Source organism: Cryptomeria japonica, chromosome 6, assembly GCF_030272615.1.
Source record: "Cryptomeria japonica chromosome 6, Sugi_1.0, whole genome shotgun sequence".
NCBI lineage: Eukaryota > Viridiplantae > Streptophyta > Pinopsida > Cupressales > Cupressaceae > Cryptomeria > Cryptomeria japonica.
The window spans coordinates 239,407,480-239,425,405 of NC_081410.1; the positions used below are offsets into that span (position 1 = coordinate 239,407,480).

At 39.1% G+C, this 17,926-nt stretch overlaps 1 protein-coding gene across 1 annotated transcript in view; it reads right to left on the reverse strand.

The window, feature by feature from the left end:
* Positions 1 to 8,501: 8,501 nt before the first annotated feature.
* LOC131077320 (pleiotropic drug resistance protein 1) overlaps positions 8,502 to 17,926 on the reverse strand; it is a 59,018-nt gene continuing 49,593 nt past the window's right edge. Inside the window, exons 12-24 of the mRNA XM_058014792.2 lie at positions 13,169 to 13,329; positions 12,936 to 13,039; positions 12,645 to 12,804; positions 12,402 to 12,527; positions 11,541 to 11,716; positions 11,098 to 11,430; positions 10,695 to 10,985; positions 10,434 to 10,517; positions 10,184 to 10,317; positions 9,841 to 10,068; positions 9,482 to 9,653; positions 9,132 to 9,386; positions 8,502 to 9,005 (exon numbers count right to left, since the gene is read on the reverse strand). Coding sequence (XP_057870775.1) covers positions 8,739 to 9,005; positions 9,132 to 9,386; positions 9,482 to 9,653; positions 9,841 to 10,068; positions 10,184 to 10,317; positions 10,434 to 10,517; positions 10,695 to 10,985; positions 11,098 to 11,430; positions 11,541 to 11,716; positions 12,402 to 12,527; positions 12,645 to 12,804; positions 12,936 to 13,039; positions 13,169 to 13,329 — 2,491 coding nt within the window. The 3' untranslated portion in view covers positions 8,502 to 8,738. The remainder of the gene's footprint in view (positions 9,006 to 9,131; positions 9,387 to 9,481; positions 9,654 to 9,840; positions 10,069 to 10,183; positions 10,318 to 10,433; positions 10,518 to 10,694; positions 10,986 to 11,097; positions 11,431 to 11,540; positions 11,717 to 12,401; positions 12,528 to 12,644; positions 12,805 to 12,935; positions 13,040 to 13,168; positions 13,330 to 17,926) is intronic.

A 17,926-nucleotide genomic window follows, 5' to 3' on the forward strand; every position in this document is an offset into this window, starting at 1 on the left:
GGTAAGCCTCTAAAAGGGATGTAGTACACCACGACATCCTCCAGGCCACCTAGATACTCCAGAGAGAAGAGTTCTTTTGCTAGCTCTGAGGTCAGATAACCAGTCATCCCGTCATCCAGTAATGAAGCCACAAAACATGAGCAGATATCCATGTCGACACGGTATTTGTCCACGTCGTCAATGAAATCCTCCCCAAGCACCAGTTTGATGGCAACAATGATCAAAGGATTTTTGCGTCCCATCATCCCTTGTAACCTCTGGTCTGAAATATTGCCTAAGAAAGCGACTTGAGACTTACTACTGGTAAGTCTAACAAGAGTATCTATTTTTCAGGAAACTCCATCATTGAGCTAGATACTATGCAAAAGAATGTCTGAAAAGACATATATATAGAAAATTTTCAGCTCCAGGTGATGAATGAAGTGGAAATCCAGTGCTCATGATTTTTTACACTTTTATCTTTTCTCATCAACTCGCACAAGTAGTGGATTAAAGGTTGTGTATGCCCTGTCTTGTACCTCAAAAAGAGAAGCGGTTTCCTCAGACGCCACGCGTATATATAGGTACATCGTGTCTAAGCTAGAATACCCGCAAGTCTATTATAACTCATGCGAGCCTCGCTGGCTATGGATACTCTCCTTAATGGGGAGATTTATCCGAACAAACAAATCGCCTCAAGTGGCTCGAAGTAACGGCTAACTGAATAGGCATCTTCTCAAGAAACACAGATGGCAGCGCTTATCCTTTTTTAGAATTAATTGCAACTAGGAAAATGAACTGGTATATGTGCGAACAGGCGCTTGTCATTAAATGCCTTTTTTCATGTAAATCTAGGCATGCAATGCAGTTAAGGAAGGTCTCCAAAAGTGCCTATCATATTGTTCATTCTACAACCCCAAGCGCCGAAAATATTCAGAGGTGTGAGAAAGAGAAGCTTTCTTGCAGAAGATGGAGATGGAAGCAGTTTCCTCATGTTCTTTCCAAGGAAAAATGTGGGTAGATGTATTTGGGGAGCTCTCATATTCCTCTCATGTCGTGCCCCCAAAGCTGGAATATCAAAGAACCAAAGCTAAATCAAAGTCAACTACCTGCAACCCGGAGACGGTGATAGATTCTTTAGAAAATGTCATTGAGCCCGAACTTCACAAGAAGTCAAAGAACCTCAGAGAGGCCGCTTGCAGTAGGATGGTAAATCACATAAATGAGCCGCAATCTACATTAGTCAAATTTTGGAATAGTGTTGCTCCTCAGTTCGTGGTTCCCATGGTTCCGCACTATCCAGAGTTTGTAGGTGTGTGCACAAACATGTTTGAGCCTGGTTCTTCTTCAATTAAGGGCTCTTTTCTAAGAGTAGTTATAACCCCAGAGGTTGTGAGGGATATGATGTGTTGTCCCATTTTTTATGGAATGGAGGTGTTCGGTGAGAGTTCCATGGAGAAATATTGGGACACTAGAAGATATATTGTCTCATTTTGTCATGGTGCGCTGAAACGAAGTCCAACAGCTAGACCTCCAAGACTCCCTCTGTCCTTCAGCGACTTGAGGCATGATGACCCGCAAGATATCTCCTCGACCCTTACGTGGCTATGCGGTCCTGATAACGACCGAGATATCAATGCTCTCATGATGGGTTTCCTATTCAAATACCAAAAGCGGAAAGGACCATTTCATTTCGACTTCTTTGTTTTAATAGCCAGAGAAATGGTGAAGCAATTAGCCGAATTCCAACATTTTCGGCAGTTCAAGTTCGCCTCATTCCTAGTTCACCTTTTCCTACACCAGAATGATGCTTTTTTCAGCCAATTCATGCGATTGGCTACCCATGATGAGTTAGGAAACAAGATGTGTGTGTCAGCCTGGACACACATCCTGCTAGCTTCTTACGATGCCTGCCATTTTTCAGACCGTTTCCTAACTCCCGTCCTTCGAGATCTCATTTTGATCCTCAAAGAGCCTCTTGCCCGCTTTTTCGAGATACAAATGAATTGTGTGTACAATGAACGCCCCCCTTGTGACTGGTTTCTAGGTAGTGACTTTTCCTTTATCTGGGTGCATGGCTTCTCTGAAGAGCCCTCCTGCCTACCTACCTATGTCACAGAGAGAACCCTCACCCTTGAAATTTTTCGGCAATTGGTGGAGATCGACAGAGCTATAGGGGCAGGAAAACATGATACCTCCATAACAAAGGACCACAAGGCTATTGGCCACATTACTCTCGTATGAAGGAGCATTTCTGAAAATGTCTTGACCTCCAAGCTGGTGCAACTTGGCTTGGTATTAATTGATGATGTGTGGAGTTACGACCCGGATGGGTGCCTGTCTAAGAGAAAAATGCAGTTAAGTATGAACCACAGAGTTTGTGGGAAGGACGCACCAACCCACCAGTGAATGACCCAAATATCTATGTGGGTCCCAGTGATTTTTCCTGTTTTGAAATGTCCCTCGTGGTTGAATTTTTACTCTATCATACAAAAGTACAATCCAGCGAAGCCCATTCCCCAAAGCATGCTAGAAGCCATGAGTTTGGATTCATGGCCTAAGAAAAAGAGGGAGGATTTTTGGATCTACCATTAGGAAGTGAATCAGCCCAGGGCTAACATCGAGAACGCTCCTTTTGACGAGCATTTTGAGATCGAATGGCGACATCACAACAAGTCATGAGACAAGTGATGAGTGCCCAAGTGGCGAATCATCCCCCGAGGCGGCCCAACAGCAAGAGGTAGAAGTTATAAGTGTAGAAGAGCAAGAGATCGAGTCTAGTATTCATCTTCCTCTCGCCAGTTCAATTCGGAGACCCCATTCCCAAACTGCCAAAAGATCGACTGAGAAGCAGGTGCCTGATTCCCCTTCCAGTAAAAAGCAATATCTGGATTTTGCAAAGAAGGGTTCGTCTTCTTGAGTCCATGTGGTTCCCTCAGCCTCTCAACGACCGATGACTTCTACGATTCAAGTACGCCCTTGTTTTCCGTTTCTCTCTGCTCAATTTGTATCTTCTGTAGCATCCCAACTTGCATCTATGCCTGCCCAAATCCCCACTACCCTCGCATTAGCACCCATTGGGACTCTGGTCAAACCTCAAGTTGCGTTATCGCAGGTCTCCATTTTGCTCCATGCCCCCAATTTTATTCCTGCAGTGTTTTCCCCATAGATGCCTGATGCAGCCACTGTCTCGCGTAGGCTTGGTTTCAGAGAGTCCACCCCTCCCCCAAATGTCGGGGCAGCATCCGCTGATCCATTTTCTTTAGGAGCCTCTCCTTTTGTCTCATTGTTTTCTCCAACCACGCTTGCACATCCCATTCAAGCCTCTTTCGGTGGCCCTATTTCCCAATTCCACTTTGCAATCCCTCCTGGTGTAGCGTTTGCAGGCCAAGATATTGTGAACTCGGATGCTTATCAACAATAGGTTACCTATTCCAAGACTGCACGTATTGGCAGGACCGGTAAGAGAAAGGAGAAATATGGTGCCAGGCCAACCCGTCTGCATGTACAGACACATTTCAATGAGGAAAAGGATAGTCTCTTCTTTGTGACCATGTTCCCCAAGATTGGCAAGTCGAAGGCCCAAATGAGACCCAATTATTACACCTTGCATGATGTCGGGGTCAATCTCTTTAACGCTATGACATCTAACAAAGTAGAAATGATGGAAGAAACTTCGAAGGTTATGTCTTCATATTTCATCAAAAAGAGTCATCGTCTGGAGAAAATACAAGCAGAGAATGCGAGCCTCCGAGAATCCTTGGACCAATAGAGAAAGGAAGACAGAGCAAGGAATGCTGAAATCAACTACTTGCAGGGATTGTTAACCCAGGCTAACTCTGAAAAAGGAAAGTTGTAGTCCGCCATGAACAATGTGAGTTCTCAATTGAAAGGATGGGAGGCAATAAGGAATGTGGCCCTTAAAGAATTGCAGGAGAGGGAGCAAAAAATACAGCAGCTAAAAGTTGCTTCCAGAGATGCTACCAAAATTCATACACAGTTGCATGAGGAGAACCGCCTAAAAGAAGAACGTGCTCGGCAGTTGAGTGATGCACAGGTCACGCTTTCGGAGGAAAGAGCAAAGTTTGAAAAAAATGTGCGTGAAAAATGGAGTAGCATCGACCAAGCTGAAAAGAAATTCCTGGATGTGGAAGGCTTGTTGCAGCAAGAGTGAGATCGCATGTCGCGACTTAAACAAGTTGTACAAGATGGAAACACCAAGATCCTCGCTCTAGAAAGTTAGGTGGTCCATGAACAAGACAAGTGCAAGGAGCTGCAAGATGAGATAAGAGCAAAAGATGAGGAAGTCTCGCGGTTATCAAACCTTCCTCCCCCTCTGGAGGTTCCTCAAGATTTCTCTCCAATTTTGGTGGAATTGTATGTTTCCCATTGGGAAAGAATTAAGCAGTATTGTCCTTTGCTGCAACCCATACTGAGATTCCTAGGAGAAGCGCAATCTCTCTATGCTAAAGCAGGCACTCTCATTAACAACTCTATGCTTTTTATTGGTCCTAATCTCCCCGTAGCCTAGAGCTTAATTCAGTTGTTGTATGCTACTCCAGATGAAGAATTGAGAGCAAAAAGAATTACAGACCGCAAGCAATTAATCAGGAAGACTAATGTTTTCATTAACCAGCACTGGGTAATCATGCATGTATCAGCAACACTTGAGACTTTAAAGATTTCGGTTCCAGATATCAAGCAGCGCGTAGAGAGGTTTGTTTTCTTAGGTCTGCCTTCTCCTTTTCCCACGGATGGCTCCATGCTAGGGATTGAACAAGTGTTGAGCCAAATAGAGCAATTACAACAAGATAGGACCTTCTTACACCGCCTGAGCAATCCTATTTCGGTGGAGGAAGTCGAGTGTCTCCTGCAACCCCTGGCCCAACTCTACGCACTCTTGAAACTGGTCCATGATGAACCAGCGGACTTGCCATTTGATGAAGTAATCTGTTTAGATCAACACTACCAAAATCTGGAAGTGCAAGTGCTACCCTCCAAGGATGAATGGTTTCTGTTGTAGCAGGTCTTCGATCTGCTTTTCCCCGTTCTGGCATGAAGTCTAGTCTCCGAACCAACAATTTTGGGTTCTAGCATTCCGCAGGCAAAATTCCCCATTTAGTCGCCAAGAAAAGTTAATATTATTTTGGGATTGCTCATAGGCGGCATTTTGGTCAAATGGCAGCGACTTCTTTTGATTTTTGGTTGTTTTTCCCGTTCGTCAACATGCATGACAAGTGGTGTCTTGGCATTGTCCTAAGTTACTCGCTTTTCTCGCTTAAAGTTGAGAGAACGCGGAGCTACCACGTGGCTCAAGTTTTTATCTCGGTGTATGCTTCTCAGTCCCACCATCCATCGTGTAAAGATGGTGACAATTGGTGTCCCTGCGTTGCATGATCTGGTTCTCTTTTCACGCTTGACTTCGGGTCTCCCTCGAGTCACCACGTGTCTTCCATGGTAGTTCGTGAACCAAAATGTGGTTTGCATTGCGATTTTCTTATTTTGGGCAAGTGCAAGGGTTGCCATGACGCAGTTGGGATAACAACTTCGAAGGTCGTTTCCCTGGGTAGGTCTCGCGGAGTGTCACACTGGGAGTTTCCTGTTAGAAGCAGTTGCTAGGATGTTGTTGATGTTGCGTACTGTTGGTTAAGAGTCGGGGGCTCTATATATGCTCTTTTTCTACTTTAAAGGGGTTCAGACTTTAAGAGAGATTTTTAGACTTTGGCTTATTAAAGAGGCCTTTATGTTAATTAAATTTGGTGAATGATAGACTATCAGATTGTGCCTATGGCCTTTGTGATTGTTTTATTTGAAGCTTAATATACTAACTTCTGTGATGTTTTCAAATTCAATAACTTCTATGGTATTTGTTGTGAGACTCCACGGATTAAACTATGTTCTGAGACTTGTTATCTGTTGGATGAATGGTTAATGTCATTTTATGTTGAATGAGTTTTGTTGAATTACTCTCTCAAATAGTTCTGAGCATGTAGATTGTTGAATGAGCTTTAAAGCCGCATGTATTTGGGTTTTATACGTTGTTAACGTTTTTCCAAAATATTATGGCGTATCGCCTAAGTAGTGTAGATCGTTTGTTTTAAGTTTCCTTCTTCCCCTTTTCTCCCCCCAATTGTATGAAGAGTCGGCTTCTCAAACCCGGAGGTCATTCAATGAGTTTCGCACAAAAGGTCCCCCATCACTGAATTTCCCATCAAACTCCTTAAGATGGGAAAAATCCAAAACCAGTGACCACCAAATCAAGGTATTGTTGCATGTCCATCCACCACTTTGCCCTAACTAGCTTTTGCATGAGGATCTTGACAAAGATCTTCTCCTCAAGTTCCAATAGTAGTCAGGCCATGAAAAGAGACGTGACATCACTATCTACCCCATAGCAACAATTTGATGAGAGGAGGGCCTCTCCCAAGATATTCTTGATGGCCTCCATCACCTCTGGTTTTGATATGTTGAAAATGTCCTTTGAGAGTTGGTTTGTAATCCTCTCGCAGAACACCATTTGCCTCTCTAAAACTCTTAGGTAAATCATAGAGTCCATCATGTGAATAATGTCATCTCTCGCAATTTCATGGTTGATAAGGCCCTCCACCACCCCTTCTTCCCTGACTAATAAATGTTCCCTTGCTTTCGACATTAATGCACTAGTGTCTGGCGTCCTCTTCGCTAGTTCTAATGCATAGTGACATTTTTTTCATTTATTAAATAAATTAAAAATCACAAAATAACTATTTTATAATTTTTAATTTATTTAATAAATAAAAAAATTGTCAACCATTTTGTCTATTGGATAGTCATTTCCGTTCTAATGTTGCGTAGTGGGTATTCAAGTTTGCCAAATCTACGATAGTGATGGTTGTAATCATTCCAAGTACTTCCTTCTACAGTTTCCATGCTTCAACATTGGCCTCTTGGTAGTTGTACACAAGTTTGAAATCTTCCAATTAGCCCAAGCCATGCCAAATTCACGAGGGGAGTTTTTTAAGCTTTCCATTCGACATATCTTGGCACCGAATTGCATTAATCGCACCCATAAAGTCACGCTCTAGGTGGAGTTTGTTGACCCCATTCTAATGCATAATAGAACTCCATACCAAGCCGCTAAAAGTTCCACTTTGTTGTTTGTTTCGGTATCTAAGAACACAACCTACCCTGGTCAAATCTAGATTTCCTCTGATAGCTCCATCAAAGTTGACATTAATCCACCCCTCATATGGCGAATGCCATTGAACATTAGCCCTCATATTAAAGAAGGGATCAACTTGACAAAACCCATAAATGAATTAAATTCTGTAATATTTATAATCATATATTTTTAGTTTTATAAAACCAACAAATTATTTACGATTTTATAATTATCATATTCTTATAATTTTAAAAATTAATATAATATTCTAAATATTATATCAAATATTTGGCTTTTTTAAAATTTCAAATTATTGTTCTACTTGCCCTATATACAATGGTTCATTTATGAACTGGCAAATAAATGCTATTATGAAAATTCTACAAAAGAACAATATTACTAAAATTTTAGAAATATATATTCGAAGAGTAAAATGTTATATATATATTGAAGATTTCTTTCATTGTGCAGTTGATGTATATAACTTCAAAACCCCCTTTTCACAGAACAGTAATTCTTAAAATATAATTGCTCAATTATATTAGAAAAACTACCAGCACTGCTGCTTTAAAACCTACACAAGCAGTCGCACTGGACCATGACATTACAACACAAATTCTTTGCTGGTCCCATGGACTGGTTTGTATATAGGGAAACATTTTTTTTGAATTAATGGCAAGAAAGAGATAGACAAAATGTAAATTTTTATTTCAAAAATAAAGGAGATTTTCTGTTGTTCTCATTAGTTTAAAGGAAAATTATTCTTGCTGCTTGCTTTGCTGATATATTCTTTTTCTATATGCTGCGGTTGAATCTTAATCAATAGAGTTTCAACTTGCAAATTTGAGAATAGAGAGTTATGTTTTTTGCTGATATGGTTCTCGTATTGCTTATCTTCTTGTATTTCCTTTCTATTCTGCTGTGTTCGTTTCTGTACCTGCAATACCATTGTTCAATTGGCAATTTGGCAGAAACAGAGCAGGGCTTATTTAACTGTAGCAACAGATGTTGTTTTCATCATAATGCCTCTGAAAACCTTAGTGATTTAAAACCAACCTTGAACACCATTAATTTTGAGAGTATATTTATGAAAGCAATGGGTAGCATTAAGGAAGCTATTCCCCCAAACTGGTAGTTACGTAGCAGGAGTTAATAAAGCAATATCTACAGTTAATCTTAGTGATTTAAAACCTTACTTGAACAACATTAATTTTGAGAGTATTTATGAAAGCAATGGGTAGCATTAAGGAAGCTATTCCCAAAAACTGGTTGTTACGTAGCAGGATGCAAGAATACGGTTACAATAGGGATTCTGATGCAGTGGGTGAGAGCCTCTGTTCTCCCCCTTACCAAGTCTCTCAATAACGCTGATCAGCTCCTGTGTATAAACCCCACAATACACCTACTTCTGAAATGAATTACAGGACATGGTTAAAATGTTCATATGACTTCAACTGAAGCATATGATTTATATGGTTCTCACAAGAACATGAAATAGGCCTATCTGATACATTGGATGAATGTGCAATAAGCTGGCTATATGGAATGCCTATCTTCTTTAGAAATTGAGCATTTCAATAGTCAGACCAAACTGCTAAAAATTGGTTGTATGGAATGCCTATCTTTTTTGGAAATTGAACTTTTTAATGGCCAGACCAAACAAGGCAGCAAAGCCAATAGGGATGCAAACAATCACCAATGCTACAATTCCCAGAAAGTCATGTCTCATCCCAAAGTAATTCCTTATGAATTCAGACACCGCCACTTTCCCATCTGCTGTCTCCATCTCTGTATCTACATCAGCAAGCTGTGATGCAATCAAACCATAGAGTGTCCAGGAAATAGGTGTCACCCAGTTGTACCATCTCCACCACACAGGCATTTTCTGGTTCAAAGAAAAAGGATTTGATTGCATTAATAATCATCGTGACTTGATGCTATACATTTTAATATTTTTTAACCCGTGATATATAAAATTTGCCTCAGCAAAAAAGCTTTAACATGGACTTACAGGTCGAGGAATGATGAAACCACAAAAGAGGTTCCATGTAGAATAAAATGCAGATGCAATGATTGCTGCAACATGGAAGTTTGGAGTCATGGCAACTGTCACCATTCCAAAGAAGGTGAAGTATAGAAAAGTGAAATACATGAAAAAGAAGAACCAGAAAAACTTGACTGCTGTCCACTCAAATGAGATCATGGAATAGACCAAGAGGGCATAAACTACAGACTGCAGAAGAACATAAGGAACCTCAATTGCCACCTGCACAAATAAATAACAAGAGGATCATCCATTTAATCTGAGGCTGCACTGTTGAACATCATTTAAGAAGGATTCAGCGACAGAATTTAGAGTACCTGTCCAAAGGCGTAAGGGAACGCTGAGTACATTCCAGCAGCTCTTTCTCTATAGAAGACAGTCCTTTCCACATCGACCACAGGTTGTACACTGGATGCATTGCTTACTCCAATAAAAAGTACAGAGCAGTACATTGCTCCCAAAATATTGAATAAATCTTGTTGATTGCCTCTACAAAATTAAATTATAGAATGTTCAAAAAATAAATTGCCAGTATGACAGGTGGCAGCTGAATTGAAACATGTAGTCTTAAGAAAAATTCTGATAAATCAATGCAAAGGTGTGATACACAAATCTGATGGCTGCAGGTGCATATTGGAAAATCTAGACTATTGTGCCAGTGAGAAGAGCATCTAACCTCTTTGTCCCAAGGTCCCAAAAGATGCTCCCAAACAGAAGGGCAACTATTGTGCTGAAGAAAAAACGCACAACAACATAGTGTGGATTACGCCAATATGACCAATATTGCTTCCAAAGGCATGCCATGCACTGAACTGGGAAGGACTGTGCGTACTGTGTTGGAAAATTTAGATCCTTTGAGCCCGGAGCAGGGGTGCTTAGTTCTTTAATAAGTTGTTGATTCCATCTGACAAACAGAAAATACGTTAAGCAAAAGCATGAAATTTTTCCATCCTTAAAGGAGTCCTCTAAGTGAAGGATGACTACAGTTTTTCCTCGAGAAAGTTCAATCAACTACATACTCATAAAGTGAAGATTTTGTGTAAATATCAGCAAAGTCTATTCCGAGACTTTGCTCAACAGATATGGCGCTGACTTCCAGCACCCATGTTGCTGGATTGTATCCTTCTGTAATTCGTGGAACCCCTTCCACAGACTAAATAATGACACAAGAAACAAACAACATTATTCCTTTCTGCTATGTGTTGACAATGGCATGCACAATGTATTAATCAGTAGCTGTCAAGAAGTGAATAAAAAGGCCAAATGTACCTCAAAATATTCAATAAGTTTATGAGAATGCTGACCCAATGGTCCTGCATAGATCATTTGGCCACCCCTTTTCATAAGTAGCAGCTGCAGTTCAGCAAGACAAAGAAGTGAACCTTTACCATTGATTAGAATATATCTACCTTATTTCAGATATTTGCAATTAAGTTCACCTTTCGGAAGCAAAGCTATGAAGTTTAGTGGGCCCAATATGAAATACATTTACTTATGATGTCTCTGAATCATGAAGATACTTGGGTTTACCTCATCAAAAGATTCAAAGATATCAATGCTGGGTTGGTGGATGGTACAGACAACTGTCCGACCAGTATCCACTGTGTTGCGCACAGTACGCATTACTATAGCTGCAGCACGGGCATCTAATCCTGAAGTTGGTTCATCCATGAAGATTATTGAAGGGTTGGCAACAAGTTCCACTGCAATGGTAAGCCTTTTCCTCTGCTCCGTAGAAAGGCCTGTTGACCCAGGAAGCCCTACCAGAGCATCCCTCAGAGGAGTAAGCTCCACGAGTTCCATCACCTCTTGCACAAACATCTGTAGTCATTGCAACAAAGATCACCAAAAACACCTGCTAGCTTAGTTTCATTAAAAGGAAAGACCGTCTATCCAAATCACTGCATGTAAAGAGAGGAACTTGAAGTCCCACCATTCTAGTTCTCTCAACGACATCTCGTTGAAGACGCAGCCATGCAGAGTACACAAGTGATTCATAGACTGTGACATTTGGGGAGTGGATGTCATTTTGTTCGCAGTACCCTGAGATGCGAGCAAATGTTTCTTGTTTCTTAGGGTATCCAGAGATGTTTATACTTCCTTCTATGTAGCCTCCTGTTTTTCTCCCAGCCAAGACATCCATCAATGTGGTTTTTCCAGCTCCACTAACTCCCATCAAGGCTGTAAGCACACCTGGCTTGAAGGATCCACTTATGTTGGAGAGGAGTTGTAACCTGTTTTGATCCACACCTTCATTTTTCATTTCCTGACACATAACTAGCTATCAGATCCGGATTTCCTATTGGTGAGAAGCTAGGCATGTTAAACTATTGCCAAATAAGTAAAACTTAAATCAAACAAAATAGCTGCACCAACCTCTGGCAAGTCAACATAGTATCTGATGTTTTCAAAAGCAATTGATAATGGCTGGAAAGGAAGGACCATTCCTTTCTTGTGAGGTAACGAAGCTTGGAGATCAGAAACTTCTCCACCATGGGCAGAATAGAATTCAGAGTTTGAACTATCTCTTCTCTCTAGCGAGTATCCATGGCCTGACAAAAATGTTAAAATCTGTGAAGGAATAGTGCTAGCTTCTTCAGATAGTTTTGGAACCGTTCAATTGATATGCTTCATGACCTTTTCATTTAAGCATTTAAGAAACCTTTTTCTATAGCATATTTTTCAGTTTATTTGTTATTTTTCTATTTAAGTAATAGAATGCTTTCAGTTTTAAAAGACTTTCTAAGCTCTGACTCTACTTTATTTTGTTATAGTGTTCTGTTACTCAAGATACAGAGAAAATTTATAGATTCATTCCACACAATAATTATTTTCCATTACAAGATTTACAATAGATAGTAAACAGTACCATTCTCAGTTTGAAACATGTTTTAGTCTCTATCTGAGGCAAGGCATTTTATCTTTAATGGTAGACCCACACATTCACAAGCAGTAAATGTATTTAAAGAAACATCTTGACTTATCACTGGTCGCTTTCTAAACTTTATATATGTTTCAGTAATTGGCTAGAAACAAAGAAAAGTCAGCTTTGAGGAGTAGATTCAGACATTCACATCCAGTGAAAGGATTTCAAGAAATCCCTTGATCTATTGCTGGTTAACTTTCTAAACCTCATATATGTTTCTGTCCTTGGCTAAAACAAAGAAATTCAGTGTTGAAGAGTAGATTCAGACATTCACAAGAAGTTAAAAGATTTCAGGAAATCTCATGATTTACCTCTTGAATCTTTTCGAGATGCATCTACAGGTATAAGTTTTCCTCCATGGGTACTTTCTCCAGTTCTGTTTGCATGTTTCTCTTCAATTACATCTTCAGATAGTACACCCTGTGGTTTTCCAAAAGCTGTAATTGGAAAGTGTTCTAACTTCTATTAGATCTCCCATCTCACAGTAAAAATATTAAATAAAGAATTGAGGAAACAGCGTTGCATTTAAAGTTCTAATAACATCACACACTTACGATTAAGGTAAGCTAAAGCCAAGGTAAACAGAATATTAAAAATTACACAGAACCCAATCAGTGCTCCAATACCAATCCAATAAAATCTAGCTTCAGCAAATAAACCACGAGCTTCTATTATTGCACGTCCCAATGTCTTATTTGACGTAGTACTACTCGGCTGCATATAAGTGAAATATTTAGATGAAATAATGTATATAATATGAGTAGTACTACTTGACTGCAAGTAAGTGAAATATTTAAATGAAATCATTGGCCTTTGATGATTTATCCAGAAATTCCCTCACTTACTTTATTCCATCTGGGAGCCAAAAATTCATTTACAGCGAGGGCATTTTGGCTGTAAGACATTGGGGAGCACCAATATGCCCAAATCCACCAGCCGGGTATATTCTCTGTTGAAGAAACATGATAAAATAAAATCAACCATTTCTATTATAGTTAATAAGTTAAATATTGCTAAAAGTCATATGCTCCAATTTAAATAATTGCATGTGTATAATACTGTCAAATGTAGACTGTACCTCGAGAAATCACAAATCCTCCAAGAACAAACACAACAAGTAAAGCAAACGATCCAAATGTTTGTGAGATGATCATATTCCGACCCAATGATGCTATGAATTTGAAGAGCCCCAGTGCCATTTGATGGATCATAAAGAGGAGAAGTAATTGCCTAAAAAATCTGCAAACAAAAGAAGGAATCTCTAAAAACAACCTTTGGCCATTTGACTGTCACTGTAACTGTTATTACAGTTTTGATGTAAGTCATGGTAATTTTCGTCCAGATCTTAATTTAGAAGAGACAAATCTTTATATGTGGTGATTTCGTTCTTCTGTTTTCATTTAAGCTAGACATCAAGCATAAAGAGGTAAAGTTTGATGTTAAGAGCCCTGAACAATAATAACGTAGGCTGTCTTTAAGTTTAGGGAAAGGATGGTTTATATTCCCAACAAACAAGTAAAAAATTTAAAAGTCCCATTTATGGTGCATTACAGTAATTTTCTAGAATTGTAGAATAAAAAGCTAATGATACGTAACAAACCATATTGGTCAAAATTCTATCAAGGAAGGCTGTGTGACAGCTTGCGAAAAAGAGCTTTAAATTTACATAAAAGAATGCATGGTCATGCTACAAATTGAGGTTACATAAAAAGATGAATTATTCATTACTTTCAGAAATTGATGTCTTATCAGTACTTTATTGACTAGCTCTTGCAGGTAGTATAAGCTGGAAATCATGTATTGGATCCATTTAATTTTGACTTAACAGTAGCTTACATATCTGTTGAAGGATATTCACCCAGTTGCTTGGTTGAATGTAATGTCCCCAATTTTAATAAAGTGACTTAATTAAGTTAATTAATTAATTTAATTACTAAATAAAGGGGCCCAAATTAATAAAATAATTAACTTTTGGTGTCGGCTGTTTGTAACCCTTCGGGAAACTTCCCAAAGCCCATTTATAAGGCCGAGTTTGGCATAGTTGGAGGTATGATGGTGAATTTGATGTTTTCTTTGTATTTGCAAATTCCAGTTGGAGTTTGGCACTGTGTAGTTTCAGAGGTGCAAGATCCTCCCTATTCTGTGATCGCAGTTTCGGTGGTTCACAACCACCCTAGTCTGCCATTGGAAATATCATTCTGATATTTCATATTATGCTACAAATTTTTGAAGTCTTCATTCAAAGACAAATCTGTATTAGACAACGATATTTGATATTGTGTTTTGAATAATATTCATAATCCGAGCATTCCAATATTCCAGTAATTGTTCATAACGTCATTGCTTGTCTTTACATCTCTCACATAGTCATAGCACCAGCATATTACATATAACATAACCATCTTTCCGAGGCTGTGATTATTAGTCCATACACGGAGAATCAATTGACCATACCGTACAGAAGGCAAGGAGCGTATGGAGTGTAGGGCTGTATGGTGGAGGGTGTACGGGGTTGTGTTGGTTGTACAGTGGGTTGGCCGTATGGTGGAGGGTGTTGATTGTACGGTGGAGGTAGCCTGTACAGTGGAGGTACGGTGGCAGTGGTGTAGAGCGTATGTGGAAGTTGAGTTACCGTACGGTACGGTACATTACAGTGGTATCAGAGCTAAAATCTTGCCAACCTGTGGAATGCTTGGGATGACTACAGAAATGGAAGAAAGGGATAATGAAATTGCTGCCAATAAAATCACCTAGTGGTATAACAAATATCAAAAGAGGAAGAATCTTCTAACATTTCAAGAATATCTAGTTCTGACCGGAAAAAGTATACCTATGCATGAGGAGGTTATCAGAATCTTTGATGAATACTCAAGTGAACCTGAGCAGATCAAGAAAACCGATTCCTTTGATAGGTACTATATAAGGAAAAGAAAAGAGGAGTTGGATCCTGAATTTGGAAGTCAATCAAAATCAAAGAAAGATGAAGACAAGTCCTCATGTTCACTCCTGCGACAGGAGGATATGGACAAGCTAGAGACAACAATTGTCCCTTCAAGTGGAGAACACTTAAAATTTCATGACAACTGCAAGGATGAAGATGTTTGTATGAATTTTGTCAAGCCAGCAATGGTTGATCTTCTTCATGGAGATGCGAACTCTAGCAATGATCCCTTACAGGAGCAATCTCTACAATTGGTTGAATACGAAGTTTCCCTTTCGGTTGGGCATGAGGCGTGCATGATTGTCATCTCTCCTTGTGAGTGGCATCTATATGAGAAAAGCAAGATGGATTTTGATGAATTATTTCTCAACTCCGAGCAGGGCAATATCAGAGTGGAGCAGCACAATCCGATTGGGGATTTGCAAGCGGTGCTTGCAGTCGTGGTGTGGCGTCAAGCTTTCAACGAATACGGCTACTGGCATTTGTGCATGGTCTGGGATCCCGGAGCTTGTCAAATGGCAAATAGTTGCGGATTGCTTGAGGGCAGGCAATCTTTGGGCCGAGAGGATTGTAATGTCCCCAATTTTAATAAAGAGACTTAATTAAGTTAATTAATTAAGTGGTCCTAAATTTTAAATAATATCATAAGGACTTATTTAATTAATTAATTTAATTACTAAATAAAGGGGCCCAAATTAATAAAATAATAAACTTTTGGTGTCGGTCATTTGTAACCCTTCAGGAAACTTTCTAGAGCCCATTTATAAGGCTGAGTTTGGCATAGTTGTAGGTATGATGGTGAATTTGATGTTTTCTTTGTATTTGCGAATTCCAGTTGGAGTTTGGCACTATGCAGTTTCGGAGGTGCAAGATCCTCCCTATTCTGTGATTGCAGTTTCGATGGTTCACAACCACCCTAGTCTGCCATTGGAAATGTCATTCCAATATTTCATATTATGCTACAAATTTGTGAAGTCTTCATTCAAAGACAAATCTATATTAGACAACGATATTTGATATTGTGTTTTGAATAATATTCATAATCCGAGCATTCCAATATTCCAGTAATGGTTCGTAATGTCATTGCTTGTCTTTACATCTCTCACATAGTCATAGCACCAACATATTACATATAACATAACCATCTTTTCGAGGCCGTGATTATTAGTCCGTACACGGAGAATCAATTGACCATACGGAAGGCAAGGAGCGTACAGAGTGTAGGGTCGTACAGTGGAGGGTGTACAGGGTTGTGTTGGCTGTACGGTGGGTTGACCGTATGGTGGAGGGTGTTGACCGTACGATGGAGGTAGCCCGTACTGTGGAGGTATGGTGGCAGTGGTGTAGATTGTACGTGGAAGTTGAGTTACCGTACGGTACATTACATGGAATTTATGTTGCTTTGCTTTAGCTCTTCAGCACCTTGGTATTATACTTTACCACTGAAGACCACAATACCACAGTTCTTGTCAATGACAAGATCTAGGTACCAACGACACTAGAACAATGCTTTTTCTACTTATAGTAATGCTGAGATCAATAGATAAATCAGAACTGTTATTCAATGTCTTATCAAAGAAAATTGCTTCCTTTATAAGTGGAAATGAATTCTCCAGCATTCATCACACCATTGCAATTGTGGTTTGTCAATTTATTGCAAAAGGTACAATGAAAACAGTCAACTTAGTTTCAATTGCAATTTAGAGAGAGAATTTGTGGTAGATTGATAGTTGGCTTATATCACATACCTATGTATTATGAGGATTGTCTACCATTTAAGAGCTCAGAATACTTTAGAAGCTGCTTAATCCATTACGAGGAGTAAAATGCACTTTATTTTTTCTAGCAATATTTTGAAGGGATTCATAGATTCCAAATTTACATATGGTAGTTGTTGATGTGTTTTTTTATGCACAATCAAACACAAAATAAAATACCAAGGTATCTTATCCTCTCTTGAACAAAGTCTCTCAAATGTTATGCTTCGCGATCAAATGAGACAACTCCAAGGTTCGTAATGTCGGGTCACGACTTGTGGATAAGCTCAATGGTTGATGTGATTGCTAGTAATCCACGGAGACTTACGTTGAATAATTGAATACTTGAATTGCTAGAACTTGATCATCTGATGTTGCAATCTTGTGATGCTTTTTACCTTAAACTAGCTTGAATTGAAAAAAGGACAAAAGAGAAAGAGTTGATGAATTCTATTCTAATCCTAAGAATGCAAGAAAAGGATGAGTGATTTGATGGAATCCTAATAGGCAAGGTCTCATCATCAAACCAAACAATTTGACACAAGCTCAGTGCAATCTTCTAAGGTGCAATTCAAAGATGTTCAAATCATTACCATCAAACATTGATTACCATTCAAGTTAATGCATAAACAATGGACGCATAACAATTGAAGTTAAGTTCATATAATTCCAGTTGACCACACAAGGCACACTTACAATCAGCAAGAGGCTAGTGGTATGGACTAAATGCATTCCACACAAATACATTCAACAAATTCCTCCATTCAATATAATCAACATGAAAGCAAATGAAAAGTAGAAATCATGTGACTTGTTGAAATAACACATTTCACCATGACTTCAATGAAAAGAGTATCTCCATTTACAAGTCTTAATAACAATTCCTCCTCCTAATCTAACTCTAACTATTATTAACCTCCTATTTTCTATCTTTCTCCTATTCACTAATTCTCTGCTTCTAACTACTAACCCTTACAAATGAAGAGCTTGAGCTTTATATAGAGAGCTCATTATAATTCAAAAGCTCAGATTGATTTGAGATTAATGGCCGATATTACAAGATGAAAACCATAACAAACTCTATTCTAGCCAATGAAATAATTACAACATTTGGACACATGTCCTCTTTAGAATATTC